The sequence below is a fragment of the Prionailurus bengalensis genome, chromosome D1, assembly GCF_016509475.1.
Source record: "Prionailurus bengalensis isolate Pbe53 chromosome D1, Fcat_Pben_1.1_paternal_pri, whole genome shotgun sequence".
Taxonomy (NCBI): Eukaryota; Metazoa; Chordata; class Mammalia; order Carnivora; family Felidae; genus Prionailurus; species Prionailurus bengalensis.
In genome coordinates, this window is record NC_057346.1 from 21,354,071 (window position 1) to 21,371,691 (window position 17,621).

Here is a 17,621-nt window from a genome sequence, read left to right on the forward strand (position 1 = left end):
TACAGAGTTAGAGCGTGTGTATAAATCCTACCTCCACTCTTACTAATCATACTCCAGGCAAATTACTTAATCTCGTTCTTCCTCTGGTTTATCTTTGTAAAATAGAAATGGTAAAAAAAAAAAATGGCGTCACTTTCATTAAATTGTTGTAATCATTAGATGAAAAAATGTAAGTAAAATGGCTAGAACACTGACTATCCCACGGTAGATAGTCATTAACGTCAGCTTATATAGGTTCTCATAAATTTTGAAACAACCTCCATTATGATGGAGGTTCTGAGGCTTCATCATTCTTCCCTTTAATTCTCCTGTTCTTCAATAATTATAACTTCTGTAAGAATAATTTTTGTTTTATTTGTTAAGTACAGTACAGTGTACAGAGTAGGAACTCAAATTTTTCTGAAAGTGATGTTGTTCTCAAAGCTTCAAAATATTTTCCACAAAGGGGCGCCTGGGTGGCGCAGTCGGTTAAGCGTCCGACTTCAGCCAGGTCACGATCTCGCGGTCCGTGAGTTCGAGCCCCGCGTCGGGCTCTGGGCTGAGCCTGGAGGCTGTTTCCGATTCTGTGTCTCCCTCTCTCTCTGCCCCTCCCCCGTTCATGCTCTATCTCTCTCTGTCCCAAAAATAAATAAACTTTGAAAAAAAAATTAAAAAAAAATATTTTCCACAAAACCCAAATGCTAAGCCACAGAGTCTGCCACCACAATGACATCCATGCCTTTCCTTCAGCCACCACCATAATTGAGGCAGTGGTTAGGTTTTAACTTAACTCTCCTACTGAACCGTAGTGGCTTTTCTATTTTCTAGCATTTCCACACATGCCCTCTTACTTAACCATCCACACTGCTGTTAGAATGACCTCTGAAAGCACAGATCTGTCATTCCCTAGTTCAAGAACTTTCAATTGTTCTCCATTATCTTAGGCAACTGAAATTTTGTCATAAAATGATGTCTTAAAACTGTGATTCAGGGGCACCTGGGTGGCTCAGGTGGTTGAATGTCAGATTCTTGATTTCAGCTTGGGTCTTGATCTCAGGGTTGTGAGTTCAAGCCCTGCCTTGGACTCCACGGTGGGCATGGGGCCTGCTTTAAAAAAATAAGCAAAAGGTACCCCCCCCCACCCCACGCCATGATTCAGCCTCAGTAAAACTAAAGAAGAAATTGAGTCGAAGCTATTTTTTTTTTCTTTCTTCCCTAACTTTACAGGGTATAATGGAAAATTAATAACTTTAAATATTTAAGATAATGACTTGAGGGGCACCTGGGCAGCTCAGTCACTTAAGCGTCCCACTTCGGCTCAGGTCATGATTTCACGGCTCGTGATTTTGAGCCCGCCTCAGGCTCTGTGCTGACAGCCTGGAGCCTGCTTCAGATTCTGTGTCTCCTTCTCTTTCTGCCCCTCTCCCACTCACACTCTGTCTCTCTCTCTCAAAAATAAATAAACATAAAAAAAATTAAGACATTTGACTTGAGTTTATAAGTGTAAACATTGTCAAATAGTTGACCCAAATTAATTAAAATATCTATCACCTCACATAGTTACCTTTTTTTTGCAGTGAGAATATTTAAGATCTACCCTCTTAGCAAATTTAAAAGTAGGAAATAAATTATTAGCTATAGTGATATTGGCGCACATTAGATCTCCAGAACTTATTCATCTTGCATAAATGAAACTTTGTATATCTTAACCAACACTGTACAAGGATTCTCTTTTCTTCACAAACTCACCAATGCTTACCTATTGTCTTTTTGATACTAGCCTTTAAACAGATGTGAGGTGGTATCTCACTGTGGTTTTCATGTGCATTTCTCTGGCAATCAGTGATGTTGAGCATCTTTTAATATACTTTTTGGCCACTTGTATGTTTTCTTTTTAGAAATGTGTATTCGGGTCCATTGCCCATGTTTTTTAGCAGACTCTTTTTTGTGTGGTTGCTGTTACTTTTGAGTTTTAGGTGTTCCTTACACATTTTGGATAACTTTTTATCAGATGCATGGTTTACAAACATTTTCTCCCATTCCATAGGTTGTCTTTTCATTTTGCTGATTGCTTCCTTTGCTCTGCAGAAGATTTTTATTTGATGGAATCCCATTTATCTATCTTTGCTTTGGTTGCCTTTGCTTTTGGTGTCATATCCAAGAAAATCTTCCTTTTATGCAAAATTTTATATCTGAGTTTTTGTATTTATTCCATTGGTCTTTCTGTTTATCTTTATGCCAAGCCCACACTCTCTTGGTTACTATAGCTTTGTAGTAAGTTTCGTAATCAGGAAGTGTGAGTCTTGCTGCTTTACTCTTTTTCAAGAGTGTTTTGGCTATTAGGGCCCTTTGTGTTTCCATATGAATTTTGGATGGGGTTTTCTATTTCTGCAAAAAAGGGCATTGGAATTTGTGTTGAATCTGTAAATCACTTTGGGTAGTATTAATATCTGTTTATTTATTTATTTTTTAATAGAGAGAAAGTGAGTGAGTGTAAGTGAGGGGAAGAAGGAGAGAGAGAGAAAATCATAGGCAGGCTCCAGTGTGGAGCCTGAATTGGGGCTCAATCCCATGATCCTGGGATCATGACCTGAAATCAAGAGTCAGATGCTCAAACAACTGAGCCACTCAGGCGCCCCTGGGTAGTATTTATGTTAACAATATTAAGTTTTTTGGGGCGCCTGGGTGGCTCAGTTGATTAAGCGTCCGACTTCGGCTCAGGTCATGATCTCACAGCCTGGGAGTTCGAGCCCCGCGTCGGCTCTGTGCTGACAGCTGGGAGCCTGGAGCCTGCTTCAGATTCTGTGTCTCCCTCTCTCTCTCTGCCCCTCCCCTGCTCGTTCTCTGTCTCAAAACAAAACAAAACAACAATATTAAGTTTTTCAATCCATGAACGTGGAGTATGTTTCCATTTATTTATGTCTTCTCTATTTTCTTTCATCAATATTTTTTAGTTTTCATTTTACAAGTCTATATCTCCTTGGTTAAGTATTTGATTCTATTTGATGCTGCTTTAAATGGAACTGTTTTCTTAATTGCACTTAAGGATTATTCATTGCTATTATATATAAAGGCAACTGATTTTTGTATGCTAACTTTGCATCCTGCTACTTTCCTAAGTTCACTTGTGGTTTGTTTTATTTATTTATTCATTCATTCATTCATTCATTTATTTTTATGGACTCTTTAGAATGTTTTACATATAAGATCCTAACATTCATGAAGAGAGATAATTTTACTTCTTTTCAATTTGGATACTTTTCATTTCTATTTCTTGCCTAATATCCTGCCTAGAAATTCCAGTGCTGTGTTGCATAGAAACTGTGAGAGCTAAGTGCCCTTCCCTTGACCCTGAACTTCAAGGAAAAGCTCCCAGATTTCACCATTGAGTATAATGTACCCTGGGTTTTTTAAATACAGCTTTTGTTCAGTTGAGATAGTTTCCTTCTAGTCTTAGTTTGTTTGAAAATTTTTATCATGAAAGAATGCTGAATTTGGCTCAATGCTTTTTCTGAATCAATTGGCATGATTGTGTGTGTGTGTGTGTGTGTGTGTGTGTGTGTGTGTATTTCTTTCATTTTATTAATGTGGTATATTACTTTGATTAGTTTTCATATGATGAACCACCTTCGCATTCCAGGAATAATCCTACTTTGTCATGGTATGTAATCCTTTAAACATGCTGCGGAATTTGATTTGCTAGTATTTTGTTGAGGATATTTGCATTAATGTTCATTAAGGTTATTGGTCCATAGATTTCTTTTCCTGTAGTGTGTATATCTGCCTTTGGCATTGGGGTAATGGTGGCCTCAAAGACTGAGCTGGAAAATGTGCCATTCTCTTCAATTTTTGAAAAAGCTTCAAAAGGACTGGTGGTAGTTCTTCCATAAATGTTTGGTAGAATTGACCAGGAAAGCTATGAAGTCCAGGACTTTTCTTTAGTGGGAGATTTTTATCTACTGATTCAATATTCTTACCAGTTATAGGTTTATTAAGATTTTCTGTTTCTTCATGATTACATCATGGTAGGCTTTGAATTTTCAGGAATTTTTCCATTTCATCTATGTTACTCAATTTGTTGGCATATAATGGCTCATAGTTCTCACTTATAATGCTTTTTATTTCAATAGAAGTGGTAGTGATATCTAGATCATCATTTCTGATCTTTTCTTTGACATTTTTAAAAATTTTAAATTCTATGAAAAATGTCATACATATACAAGAGTTGAGAGCAAATTACAGTTTACTATCCTGAACCCATTAATAATGAAAAAAACATCAACTCATAGTCAATCCTTTTTATCTCTACCATGATTATTGAACCCCCGCCTCAACTGAGCTATTTTGGAGAAAATCCCAGGTATCATATTTTAGTATGCATTTCCAAAAGATAAATATTTATTAAAATTATAATAACACTATTTTACACTTAAATTAAAATAAAAATGCCTTATACTATCAAATGTCCAATCAGTATCTGAATTTCCCTGATTGTGGGTGAGGATTTTAACACAGATCCACACTAAAAGTGTAAGGTGTAACTGGGTGATAAAGTTAGTGGATATAGTTGGCCCATTCTGAAAAACTTGCCCTGTAACATCCTTTCATCATAAATTATTTAAATTGAAATCTGTTCAAATATAAACCATAGTTCCATTGGATATTCTATAAGCAAGCAACTGTGGTAGTTCCATTCTGCATTTAACATGCTTTATAGATATAAAATGTAAAGGAAATGAGGAAAAAGTATAGTGCAACTCCTTATTTCAGTCCCTACAACAAATTATAGGTATCTATTATGGTACAAGGGGAAAGTGATAGAGAGAAGAAAGCTGAGAAGGAGTAGAAAATCTTTTCTCAGCAGAAATAAGGTAGACATTTTATTATTTTTATTTAATTTTATTCATTTTATTTATTGAGCCAGGAAATATTGTTCATGATCATTTTGTTCTTGTCAACAATATATTGTTCTGATATGATTTATTTGACTCTACTATCTTTTTGCTTAGTCTAACTAGCTACAGTTTTGTCAGTTTTCTATTCTGTTTGTGATACCTCCAGATTTGTTTTTCTTTTTCAAGACTGTCTTGGCTTTTTGGGGTCTTTTGAGGTTCCATGCAAATTTTAAGATTATTTGCCCCAGTTCTGTGATAAATGCTGTTGGTATTTTGATAGGATTGCATTAAATGTGTAGATTTTTTTTTGGTAGAATGGACATTTTAAGAATATTTTTCTTCTAATCCATGAGTATGGAGTATCTTTCTATTTATTTGTGTCATCTTCAATTTCTTTCATTGATGTTTCATTGATGTTTTATAGTTCTCAGAGGACAGGCCTTTCACCTCCTTTGCTTTTCTATTCTGTTTTATTTATATCTGCTCTAATCTTTATTTCCTTTCTCCTGCTAGATTTGTGTTTAGTTTTCTCTTGTTTTCCTACTTCCTTAAGTTGTAAAGTAAGGTCATTGATTTGAGATCTTTCTTGATTTTTAACGTAAGCTTGCATAGCTACAAATGTCCCCCTTACCACTGCTTTTGTTGCATCCCGTAAGTTTGGTATGTTGTGGCTTTGTTTTCACTCATGTTTAAAGAGAAGAGAAGGAAAGAAACCACAAGAGACTCTTAATGATAGAAAACAAACTGAAGGTTGATGGATGGAGGATGTGCTAAATGGGTGATGAGTATTAAGGAAGGCACTTGTGATGAGCACTAGGTGTTGTATGTAAGTGATGAATCACTGAATTCTACTCTTCAAACAAATAATGTACAGTATGTTAACTGAAATTTAAATTAAATAAACAAACATTTCAAATTCCATGTGATTTCTTCTCTGATCCATTGGTTTCTTTAAGGGAGTGTTGTTTAATTTCCACAAGTTTGTGCATTTTCCTGTTTTCCTTCTGTTATTGATTTCTAACTTTATTCCATGTAGTCAGAGGAGACACCTTCTATGACATTTCTCTTTTATACTGAGATTCAATTCGCAGCTTAACTTATGGCTATTCTGGAAAATATCCCTTGTGCATTTGAGGAATGTGTATTCTGCTGTTGTTGGGTCTATGTTTTATATATGTCTGATAAGTTTACTTGGTTTATTATGTTATTTAAGGCCTCCATTTCCTTCCTTATCTTATGTCTGGTTGTGCTATCTATTATTGAGGATGAGACAATGAACTCTTCAACTATTACTAAAACTGCCTATTTTAGAGGCCAGTTCTGCGAGTTTGGATTGCATATGTTTTCATGGTCCATTACTACGTTTGTAAATGTTTATAACCATTATATCTTCTTGCTCTATTGAATCTTCCATTAAGTATGGTTTCTTTGTCTCTGTAAAGCTTTTTATTAAGTTTAAAATTTTAATTCCAGTATAGTTAACATACAATGGTACACTAGTTTCAGGTGTACGATACAGCGATTCAACACGTCTGTACATTACTCAGTGCTCATCATGATAAGTGTACTCTTTAATCTCCTTCACCTATTTCACCCATCCTCCACCCCATCTCCCTTCTGGCAACCATCAATTTGTTCTCTATAGTTAAGAGTCTGTTTCTTGATTTGTCTCTCTCTTTCTTTCTTTGTTTCTTAAATTCCACATTTGAATGAAACCATATGGCATTTGTCTTTCTCTGACTGACTTATTTTGCTTAATATCATAATCACTCTCTCCATCCATGTTGCTACAAATGGCAGGATTTCATTTTTTTAGGGCTGAGTAACATTCTATTATATATATACACCACATCTTCTTTAACCATTCATCTGCAGATAGACACTGGGCTGCTTCCATAATTTGGCTATTTTAAATGATGCTGCAATAAGCATAGGGATGTATATATCTTTAAAATTAGTGTTTTTGTATTTTTTGAGTAAATACCCAGTAGTGGAATTGCTGGATCATATGATAGCTCTATTTTTTTTTCTTTTTTTTTTTTTTAATTTTTTTTAATGTTTATTTATTTTTGAGACAGAGAGAGACAGAGCATGAATGGGGGAGGGGCAGAGAGAGAGGGAGACACAGAATGGGAAGCAGGCTCCAGGCTCTGAGCCATCAGCCCAGAGCCCGACGCGGGGCTCGAACTCACGGACCGCGAGATCGTGACCTGAGCTGAAGTCCGATGCTCAACCGACTGAGCCACCCAGGCGCCCCTGATAGCTCTATTTTTAACTTTTTGAGGAACCTCCGTGTTGTTTTTCACAGTGGCCACACTAGTTTGCATTCCTACCAACAGCAAGAGGGTTCCTTTTCTCCACATCCTTGCCAACACTTGCTCTTTATTATTATTATTATTTTTTAGTTTTAGCTATTCTGACAGGTGTGAGGTGATATCTCATTGTGATTTTGATTTGCATTTCCCTGATGATGAGTGATGGTGAGCATCTTTTCATCTGTCTGTTGGCCATCTGTATTTCTTCTTTGGAGAAATGTCTGTTCATGTCTTCTGACCATTTTTTAACTGGGTTATTTGGTTTTTGAGTGTTTTCCCAACACCATTTGTTGAAGACTATCTTTTTCTCATTGCATATTCTTGCCTTTTTTGTCAAAGATTAATTGACCATACCATCATTGGTTTGTTTCTGAGTTTTAGATCCTCTTCAATTGATCTACATGTCTATTTTTGTACCAGTACCATCCTGTTTTGATTACTATAACTTTGTAGTATAATTTGAAATCTGGAATTGTGACCCCTCCAGATTTGTTTTTCTTTTTCAAGATTGTCTTAGCTGTTTGGGGTCTTTCTTTTGCGGTTCCATGCAAATTTTAAGATTATTTGCCCTAGTCCTGTGAAAAATGCTGTTGGTATTTTGATATGATTGCATTAAATGTGTAGATTTTTTTTTTTGGTAGAATGGACATTTTAAGAATATTTTTCTTCTAATCCATGAGTATGGAATATCTTTCTATTTATTTGTGTTATCTTCAATTTCTTTCATTGATGTTTTATAGTTCTCAGAGTATAGGCCTTTCACCTCCTTTGTTAAGTTGATTCCTAGATACTTTATTGTTTTTGATAATTGTAAATGGTATTGCTTTCTTAATTTCCCTTTCTGTTGCTTCACTAGTAGTGTATAGAAATGCAACAGATTTCTGTACATTGATTCTGTATCCTGCAACCTTACTGAATTCATTTATCAGTTCTAGTAGTTTTTCAGTGGAGTCTTTTGGGTTTTCTACATAGAGTATCATGTCATCTGCAAATAGTGAAAGTTTTGCTTCATCCTTACCAATTTGGATGCCTTTATATTCCTTTTTCTTGTCTGATTGCCATTGCTAGGACTTCCAGTACTATGTTGAATAAAAGTAGTATGAATGGGCATCTTTATCTTATTCCCAATCGTATCTTGTTCTTCATCTTAGGGTGAAAGCTCTTAAGTTTTTCACCATTGAGTATGATTTTAGCTGTGTTGTGTCTAGGTGTGAGCCCAATGCGGGGCTTGATCCCATGAACCATGAGATCATGACCTAAGCCAAAATCAAGAGTCAGACACGTCTCTACCTAACTTTTCATTGCAGTTATTGCAATTTCCAGCTTCAGAATTTCTTTTTTGACTTATTTTTAGATTTTCTATTTCTTTACTGATATTTCCATTATGTTTATAAATTGTTTAATTGACTCTCTACACATCTTCCTATAGATATTTCAGCCTCTTTAAACAGTTATTTTAAAGTCTTTGTCTAGTAGATCTGCCATGAAATCTTTTTCAGAGACAGTTTCTACTGATTTATTTTTTCCTTTGAAGGGTCCATATTTTCTGTTTCATTGTATATCTTGTGATTTCTTGTTGAAAACTGAACATATGAATCTAATAATATGGTAACTCTAGAAATCAAATCTTCTCCCTTCACCAGGGTTTACTTGTTTGTTTGTTTGTTTGTTTGTTTGCTTGCTTGTTTTAATTGCTGTAGAGTATATTTGTCCCAAGGATCAGCCTGAGCTGTTAAGGGCTTTTCAAGATTTTCAGACCTTGCATTTCTCCCTGTACATGTGCAGTGACTTTCTAATTTCTCTTGCGTATACAGTTGCTTTTGAAAGTCCTAGGTTTTACGGGAATCTACCCCAAAAACCAAGAGCACACTTTACACACTGTATGTTAGCCAATTTGACAATAAATTATATTTAAAAAAAAGAAAGAAAGTTCTAGGGTTTTTTTAAGACCTAGTTTTTAATGCCTGGCTCCCAAAGGGTGAAAAAAGAAAAACAAAAAGGGAAAATAAAGCACTGGCCTTTAAATTTACTGGAAGTCAATTCAGCAAGAGGAGAAGGGGCTTGTCACAGTGGGGCAGTGCAACAATAAATACTGCTCACTTTTTTATCTGCACTTCAGAAATCTGAAGCAGCAATCATCAATCAGAGCATGATTCCCCATTATTTGGAGCACACTGTCTTATTTACCTACTCTGGCTCCCCTAAGTTATAAGCAAGCTGATTCTGGAGACATGAATGGCTGCCTGCCACAAGGCTGAAAAGTAAAGGATGTCAGCTTCTACTGTACTAAGTGCTGAAATTGATCAAATTTAACTGGAATTTACCATCCAAGCCTTTCCTGGCAATTGTAAACCTTCTATAGACTCCAGAGTTCCAAGACAAATCAGACAAATTCTGTAAGTGCAACTTTTGTGCAGGTGAGGAGACAGATTCCCGACATACTACTGTAATGTGCCATTTCCCCAGATTCCTCTTTTCTTTTTCTCAGCACTCCCTTTCCATGTACAGCTCTCCTGAACTCATCACTGACATTTGTTCAGCACATCCCTTCCCACTGTTCTCTACCTGCTCATACATTCAAATGCATTCATAAGAGCTGTGTCCTGTATTTACAAAGAAACATTTTGTCGACCTATTGCTTTTGCCATTTGAAAATATTTCATTGAGGGGTGCCTGGGTGGCATCCGACTTCGGCTCAGATCATGATCTCACAGTCTGTGAGTTCAAGCCACGCGTTGGGCTCTGTGCTGACAGCTCAGAGCCTGGAGCCTGCTTCAGATTCTGTGTCTCCCTCTCTTTGACCCTCCCCCATTCATGCTCTGTCTTTCTCTGTCTCAAAAATAAACATTAAAAAACATTTCATTGGAATCACTTTACTGTTGTATGCTGTAGATATATCAAAACTCATCCACCCACTCCATACTGATGGAAATTCACTATCTTCCAGTTTTTTACAATAAAATCAATGTTATCACTATTATGCAAAAATCTTTATATGACAGTAACTGTATTTCAATGAGATAAGTTCCCAGAATATTGTCTTTCATTTTAATATGTATGTTTATATATTGGATTTCTCAAAGACTATTGCAATTCATATTCCCACGGGTAATTTATGAAACTATATTTATTCTCCTAGCACTTCTAAATTGTATTCCACTAAATATTAATGGGGTTGAGCATTCATTCATAAATTTGTAAACCTTTCCAATTTGCTTTCCTGTGATTTTCCTACTTATGTCTTTTCTTCATTTTCTCTATGCCTAAATATTTCCATATCTATACTCCCAAATTCTTTTCATCACGGAGCTATTAAAAACAATGCCTGAAGGGGCGCCTGGGTGGCGCAGTAGGTTAAGCGTCCGACTTCAGCCGGACATGATCTCACGGTCCGTGAGTTCGAGCCCCGCGTCAGGCTCTGGGCTGATGGCTCGGAGCCTGGAGCCTGTTTCCGATTCTGTGTCTCCCTCTCTCTCTGCCCCTCCCCCGTTCATGCTCTGTCGCTCTCTGTCCCAAAAATAAATAAACGTTGAAAAAAAAAATTAAAAAAAAAAACAATGCCTGAAGAAGTTCTTTAACAATAAAAAGACTATATGAAGAAACTAGAAAAGGTTAAGAAAATGAAATCATATAATATGGAATGAGAACTATACCCTCATTACCATTACCCTAAATATAATGACAAATAACTTTCTACAAATCTATACAATGGGTTTTTACATTGATCTTCCTCTTCCTTCAGACACTAGTGAAAATTCTTCAAGTGTGGTAAAGAGATTGTCTCTGCCCTGGACTGGTCTGGATTACTTTGTAAGTGTTATTTGGCCTCTGTTGGTTTCTTCTGTGTGAACCAATCTGTATTGTCAATGAAATGTGAAAGACACTTTCTGAATATTTTCTCCTTTGAGTACTTGGCTGTTATTTGTGTTCTGAAACATTTTAGTTAACTAAAACCACTGTTCATGTTTTCATGGTTTTAAAAGAATGGTAAATTGTACATGATTTTAAAAAAGCTGATAGATTTAGAATCAAAACATCTAGGTCCTCGACTCAGCTTCTACCATTTATAAATTGTGATTCAGAACAAGCCATGAAATCTCTGAGAATCAGTTCCATCATCAATGAGATGGAAACTGGATCCCTTTCCCTACTGACCTCCCAGCACTTCCCTGAGGAGCACATGGACACACAGATGTAACAGCATGGAGAAAACAGTAACACTACTTCCAGAACAATCATAACACCCTGCACATTCTCTATATTAATAAAGTGTGTCTATTCAACTTTATGTCATAGGGAGACTTTAAGCAGCCCACTGGATTCCACCAGCCATCTCCCTCGCTAAAGATAGGAGTCTCTGTCTTAGAACATAAAACTTCCCCACAGTGAAAGTGATTTTAATGTTCAAATATACATTTTTTTTTTACCACAGAGCCCTGGTGTTTCATTTACTACTTCATCTGGTGCTCAGCTGAATATACACCGAAATATCCCAATGCTAGAGAGAAAAACCAACTGCATCAGACTTCCAGAAAAATACCATGACTGTCCCCAGCACAGACACGGATTCACCACAATCAATTTTCAATAATATTTTTGACTATATAAGACTGATTTTAGATTCTATGCATGTGTAGCATGTAACCCTACTGTGTTGTTATATGAAAAATCTATCTTTCTACCTTATTTATAGTTGTGACATATTGCATATTGCACACATTGCCAGACACTTAGCAGGTATAAACGTGTTTGCTGTTGTTGCTTTTACATAATTAAATGAATAATTGAAGCAATAATCATTTCCTTTTGCAGGATTCAGTAGTATTTCCTACTCAGCCCTGCCTCACTGGAGCCAGAAACAGGAACCACGTACCTGAATGTTCTTGCAAAGATTCAAAGTGAGTCACATGCCATGCAATAGATGTTAGGCACAAATCTCATAAACTATAAGGTTTGAATACACTGAGTGCATGTGTGTGTGTGTGTGTGTGTGTGTGTGTGTGTAGGGAGGCATTATAAAGAAGAGTGGGTTCAACAAAGCTGGGGTTCAGGAATTAAAGGGATATAGAACTCAAAACCCCTTTTACTTCTCGTTTTCATCAATTCTTTAAAAAAATTTTTTTTCAACGTTTATTTTATTTTTGGGGGGACAGAGAGAGACAGAGCATGAACAGGGGAGGGGCAGAGAGAGAGGGAGACACAGAATCGGAAACAGGCTCCAGGCTCTGAGCCATCAGCCCAGAGCCTGACGCGGGGCTCGAACTCACAGACCACAAGATCGTGACCTGGCTGAAGTCGGATGCTTAACCGACTGCGCCACCCAGGCGCCCCTCGTTTTCATCAATTCTTAACCACAGCACACCCTAGTCATGCTCATTCCAAACCTAATCCTGAGTAACAACAGTAGGTCACTTACAGAAAATTTACATGAAACAAATTTAGCATGTAATCTGAAAATTTTCCTTATGATTTAACTAAGAGGACCATTTTTATATGTTATAACTCAGAAACTCCAAACTTGCACACAAATTAGGAAAAAAAAAATCTCCTTCCTAATACACAGGCAGAGGTGAATCCTATGGCTTACTTATTTGACTCTCAGCTGTGACAACTTCAATAGAATTATTCTGTCTCTCAAAACTTCTTTTATCACATTTCATGTAACACACAGAATAAAAAAACTACAAAGGATAATCCTATGCTGTGCATGTAAAACACCTGACTTGTTTCCTCTGACATATTCCTCTCTTTGAAAGAGGTCCAAATAGTTTCATAGTACTTATAAATGCATTAACTAAAAAACTAATTTGCCTCTTAAAACTTTAGCACATTAAACTTTACAATGTCTTTTTATCTGCTTTTTTATTAATAATTTTGAAAATAATCTGAAAGAATGGGATCTAATTTTAAATAAAGGATTTTCTTTTCCTGAAATTGGAACAGAAGTCATTTGTATTTGAGTCTCATCATATGAAAGATCAATGACTTTTAAATCCACTCTTTGGTCCACCTCAAAAGAGCAATAAAATACATGAAGAGTGAATGCAGTCTACAATGTCTTCAAAGGATCCCAAATACCACAGCCATAAACTTTTCTTCCAGCATGGAAAACAATTTTATCAACACAGTAAAACAAAAGCAAAATGAAAACTCCACTCACGACCCCCTTTTTTATATAAATAGTGAAAATCAAGCATATTAATTTTGGGGTCAGAACATGGGAAATGAGTGGTCATTTAAAACCACAGGTCATGGATTTAGCAATGCCAAATGCCTCAAAAACAATCAAGCCAACAATCTAGCTATGCTAACTTTCAAAATACCTAAATAGTGAGTAGAGATTGGAAAAAGAGTAAAATAGTGAATGTTTTTAAAGTTATCTTAGAAAATGTTTAAGTTGTCACTCCATGCAACGTATTAAGGATTTTTGAGTGTTCATCAGTTTGCCGTTTTCTCAAAAGAAAAACAATCCAACATTCCACTACAGAAAAGACACTGTCACCATTTCATTTATTCACCAAATAGCGCATTCAGACAAGATTGGGCACAGTCAGGGTGTTATGGCCATAGACCAAATAGTTCTTTCAAATTGCCATTGTTCTAGCTGCAGTTTGAGATTACCGTACTTCAAAATCCATACGGGAGTAACATATGAAAGCCACCAAAAAGCAGGGGTGATTTTATTGTTCCCAGGTCTACCAGTCCTGTGAATTTAACTTTTTAAATATCAAATAACTTAAGATTTTATTCTATCAAGAGAAATCCTGTCATCCACATACTATTTCTATGGCCTTCCCAAAAGAATAGAGTCACAGAAAACTTTCCTTTCTCATCATTTTACACTCTATTCCTTCTTCCTAACTTGATTACAACTCATTATTTTATCTCTACTTACCCTACCTGGTTCCCTACAAATGTGAGCATAGCTATTGGTCTTCATTCCCAAGACCACTATTAAAATGGGTATATTATAAGTTTTAATGAAAATTTCATGGAAAGTGAAGGATAATTACAGTATTCTATGGAGCAGGTTATAAATTCAGAATGAAATATGGTTTCTAAAATTTTATTGCCCATTCCCTACTGAGGGACCTCTGATTTAGTGCCCATATATCTCTTTGGGCCATAGAATAATGACATGTTCCTGGAAAATCTTTCTTCCTGTGTCTTGTTTGAATTAGAAGACTCTGAAAACATTTCACATTTTTCTTTCCTTGCAAAAATGTCAGCATTCAAAATAGAAAAGTTTTCTCATATTTCATGTTTACTAAAATAAAAATAAAGTGAATTAGAAAGTATACTAGAAAAAGTAGTTGACTTGAAATCAAGTAGCTAATAGTCTATTCTAGACTTCTCTATGAAGAAGCTGTGTGACTTTAATTAATCATTAACCCCAATAAATATTAACAATCTATTATGTGTGACTTTGAGTCGTAAAAGTGAAATCTCTGCTAAAAGAAGTTTAATGTGTAGGGTTTGCAGCTGCAAAGTGGAGTAAAATTGATAGTTGTAATGGAATCTTTTATAATTGTGAAACATTGGCATTTGAAGGAGTCATAATCCTGCCCACAGTACAATGGAAAGAAAGGAATAGAGACAGATTGTCTAGTTCATGGTTCCAACTGCACATTACAAGTGTCAGTTAAGAAACCCCCAATGCACAAGGTAACACTTGTGCTATTTTATTGATCATTTGTTATATCATTCATCTTTTTCCAGGAAAAAAGTCCATTTGACATTTTAAAAAACAGATAAATATGTTTCTTTTTTTTTTATGCTCTGATGGTAGTTGCCACATTATTTTATTTGTTGCTTCCAATAGACCTGTGAAAAAGATACTATTATTCTCCTTTTTTACATCAAGTCTTTCACTTTTGGTGAGCAGCATATTAACCCATGAAGTTTTAAAACATGCATATATATCCTGTTTTCCATTTCATAAGCTCTGGATTTGAGATTCAGTATCTCCATCTTTTTTTAAGTTCAACAAGTGATTCTAAAGTATAATTAGGCTTAAAATATCCTTCCATATATAAACAAGAGAAGCTATTAGAGGTTAAATAATCTAATCTTAGAATATGTTTCTTAATGTTATTCTTAAATAGGAAAAATGAGGAAAAGGAGCAAAAGTTGTAAAATGGTAATCAAAGGAATCAGATCAAACCTAAAAAAAAACAGAAACAGATTTAGAGAAGACTCATATTTCCTTCACCACAGTGAGAAACAGGATAGGAAGACTTCCACTAAAAATACTATAAATAAACACACGAAATATCCCTACCCTATGACCACTTGAACAGACACTGTTTCTGATCAAAACACTCTCCTACCGAGGGTTCTTCTCAGAGCGATTTTAACATCTTTGTTCCTCAAACTATAGATTAAGGGGTTCATCATGGGAACCACATTGGTATAAAAGACAGAAGAGATTTTACCCTCATCCATAGACCCAACAGAAGATGGTTTAAGATACATAATTGCACCTGACCCAAAGAACAAGGAAACAGCAATTATGTGGGAACTGCAGGTGCTGAACGCTTTGGACCTGCCCTCAGTGGAGCTGATGCAGAGGATGCTGGAGAGGATGCAACTATAAGACACAAAGATGGTGACACTGGGCACAATGATGTTGATGCCCACCACGATGAAAACCACCAGTTCATTTACATAGGTGCTTGTGCAGGAAAGCTGGAGCACAGGGAGGATGTCACACAAATAATGGTTGATGGTGTTTGCATCACAGAAGGTCAGTCTCAGCATGCATCCTGTGTGGGTCATAGCACCCGAAAATGCCATCAAATATGAACCAAGAATAAGGCTGGAACACACTTTAGGGGACATGACAACATTATACAAAAGTGGGTTACAGATGGCCACATAGCGATCATAGGCCATTGATGTCAGCACATAGCATTCAGAAATTACAAAAAAACAGAAAAAGTAAAGCTGGGTCATGCATCCCATATAAGAGATAATATTTTTCTTTGATAGGAAATTTATCAGCATTTTTGGTGTAAATACTGAAGAATAGCAGAGGTCTATGAAGGACAAATTGAAGAGGAAAAAGTACATGGGGGTGTGTAGGTATGAATTCAGCCCAATTAAATTGATCAAGCCCATATTTCCCAACACAGTGACCACATACATGACTAGAAATAGGCAGAACAGGGGAAGCTGGAGTTCTGATAGGTCTGTTAATCCCACCAGAATGAATTCAGTCACAGAAGAGGCATTTCCAGGAGTCATTCTTTTCTAAGGGGATCTGTGGACACACAAGAAAACTCAGAAAAACTCAGCTCTTCCTGCAATATCTCATCCCACAAAAGAGTGTGTACACTGGGAATGTCTAAGCTACCCCAACCCGGACCCATTGCATCTGTCTTTTCCATCAACATGAGACTAAGTGACAGGGACTTTCCCTTACTAGAGTCTTAATAAGCTAAATGTAGCAAAGTGCATCACAAACTTTGCCTTAAGAGGGAAAGCCAGTGCTGCCACATGCCAACGTGACTGCTGGAAAACCAAGGTGAGTAAGAAGAAGCATGGCCCACGACAGAATCATCCTTCTCCCATCTCACTGTTTCTTCATTCACTTGAACCTTCTCATCACCAGTAAAGTTGGAGGCAGAGACCCTAACAAGCTGAAGCTGGCCTCTAACGGGCCAAATTAGACTTCGTGGATTGGGAACCATGAATATTGTTCCTAATCCAACACTAAGGGACCAGAGTTTAGGTGAGGTTGAGTTACTGTCCCATGTCACAGAGAAAACGTCATAAATCAGAACATTGAGGGTTGCACCCATGGAGTGGGAACTGACTGAGATACTACATCCCGTGAACCCTCTGATCTCTGAACATTCTCTTATCCCCCTGAAACATATTCTCTTGTCAGTTTTACTTGAGTCTTAGGACTACACAAAATGGCGGGGGGGAGGGAAGTGGCTTACCTTACATTTTTGGACTTCCATGTCAAATCAATAAGGACATTGATATAAACAGAATTCAGAAACTCACCCTCCTTAGGCCAGAAAACCTCAGTGCTTCCTTATCTTTGGTATTTACCCCTGTAGTCTTGGAAAGGAAATTTCAGGCTCTTGAGGCCTTGGTTTCTTTAATTCTAAAAGGATTTAGCCCATACTTAATTTCAGATATGCCCTTCAAATATTTCTGGACTATATATCATAATTTCTGATTATAACTTTCAGTCCTCTCAAGCAGCAGAGACCAAAGTCTTTATTATCATCACATTTGCTACTTAGGACACAGAAGACTGAATGTGAGTTTAATGATAAAGTGCACTTGATTATAAACAGGGTAGATGTTTGCTCAGTCTCCATCCCAAGGAATAGAGTCTATGTACAAAAGAGAAATAAAGGGATTGATTGTGTTTACACTCGGGACCACAATCTCTCTTTAGTTCTTTAGGGACTCA

At 36.5% G+C, this 17,621-nt stretch overlaps 1 protein-coding gene across 1 annotated transcript; it reads right to left on the bottom strand.

The window, feature by feature from the left end:
• Window positions 1-15,502: 15,502 nt before the first annotated feature.
• LOC122482511 (olfactory receptor 8B3-like) lies at window positions 15,503-16,435 on the bottom strand. Its single transcript, XM_043578831.1, has one exon. The coding sequence runs from the start codon at window positions 16,433-16,435 to the stop codon at window positions 15,503-15,505; it is 933 nt and encodes a 310-aa protein (XP_043434766.1).
• Between the last annotated feature and the right edge of the window lie 1,186 nt (window positions 16,436-17,621).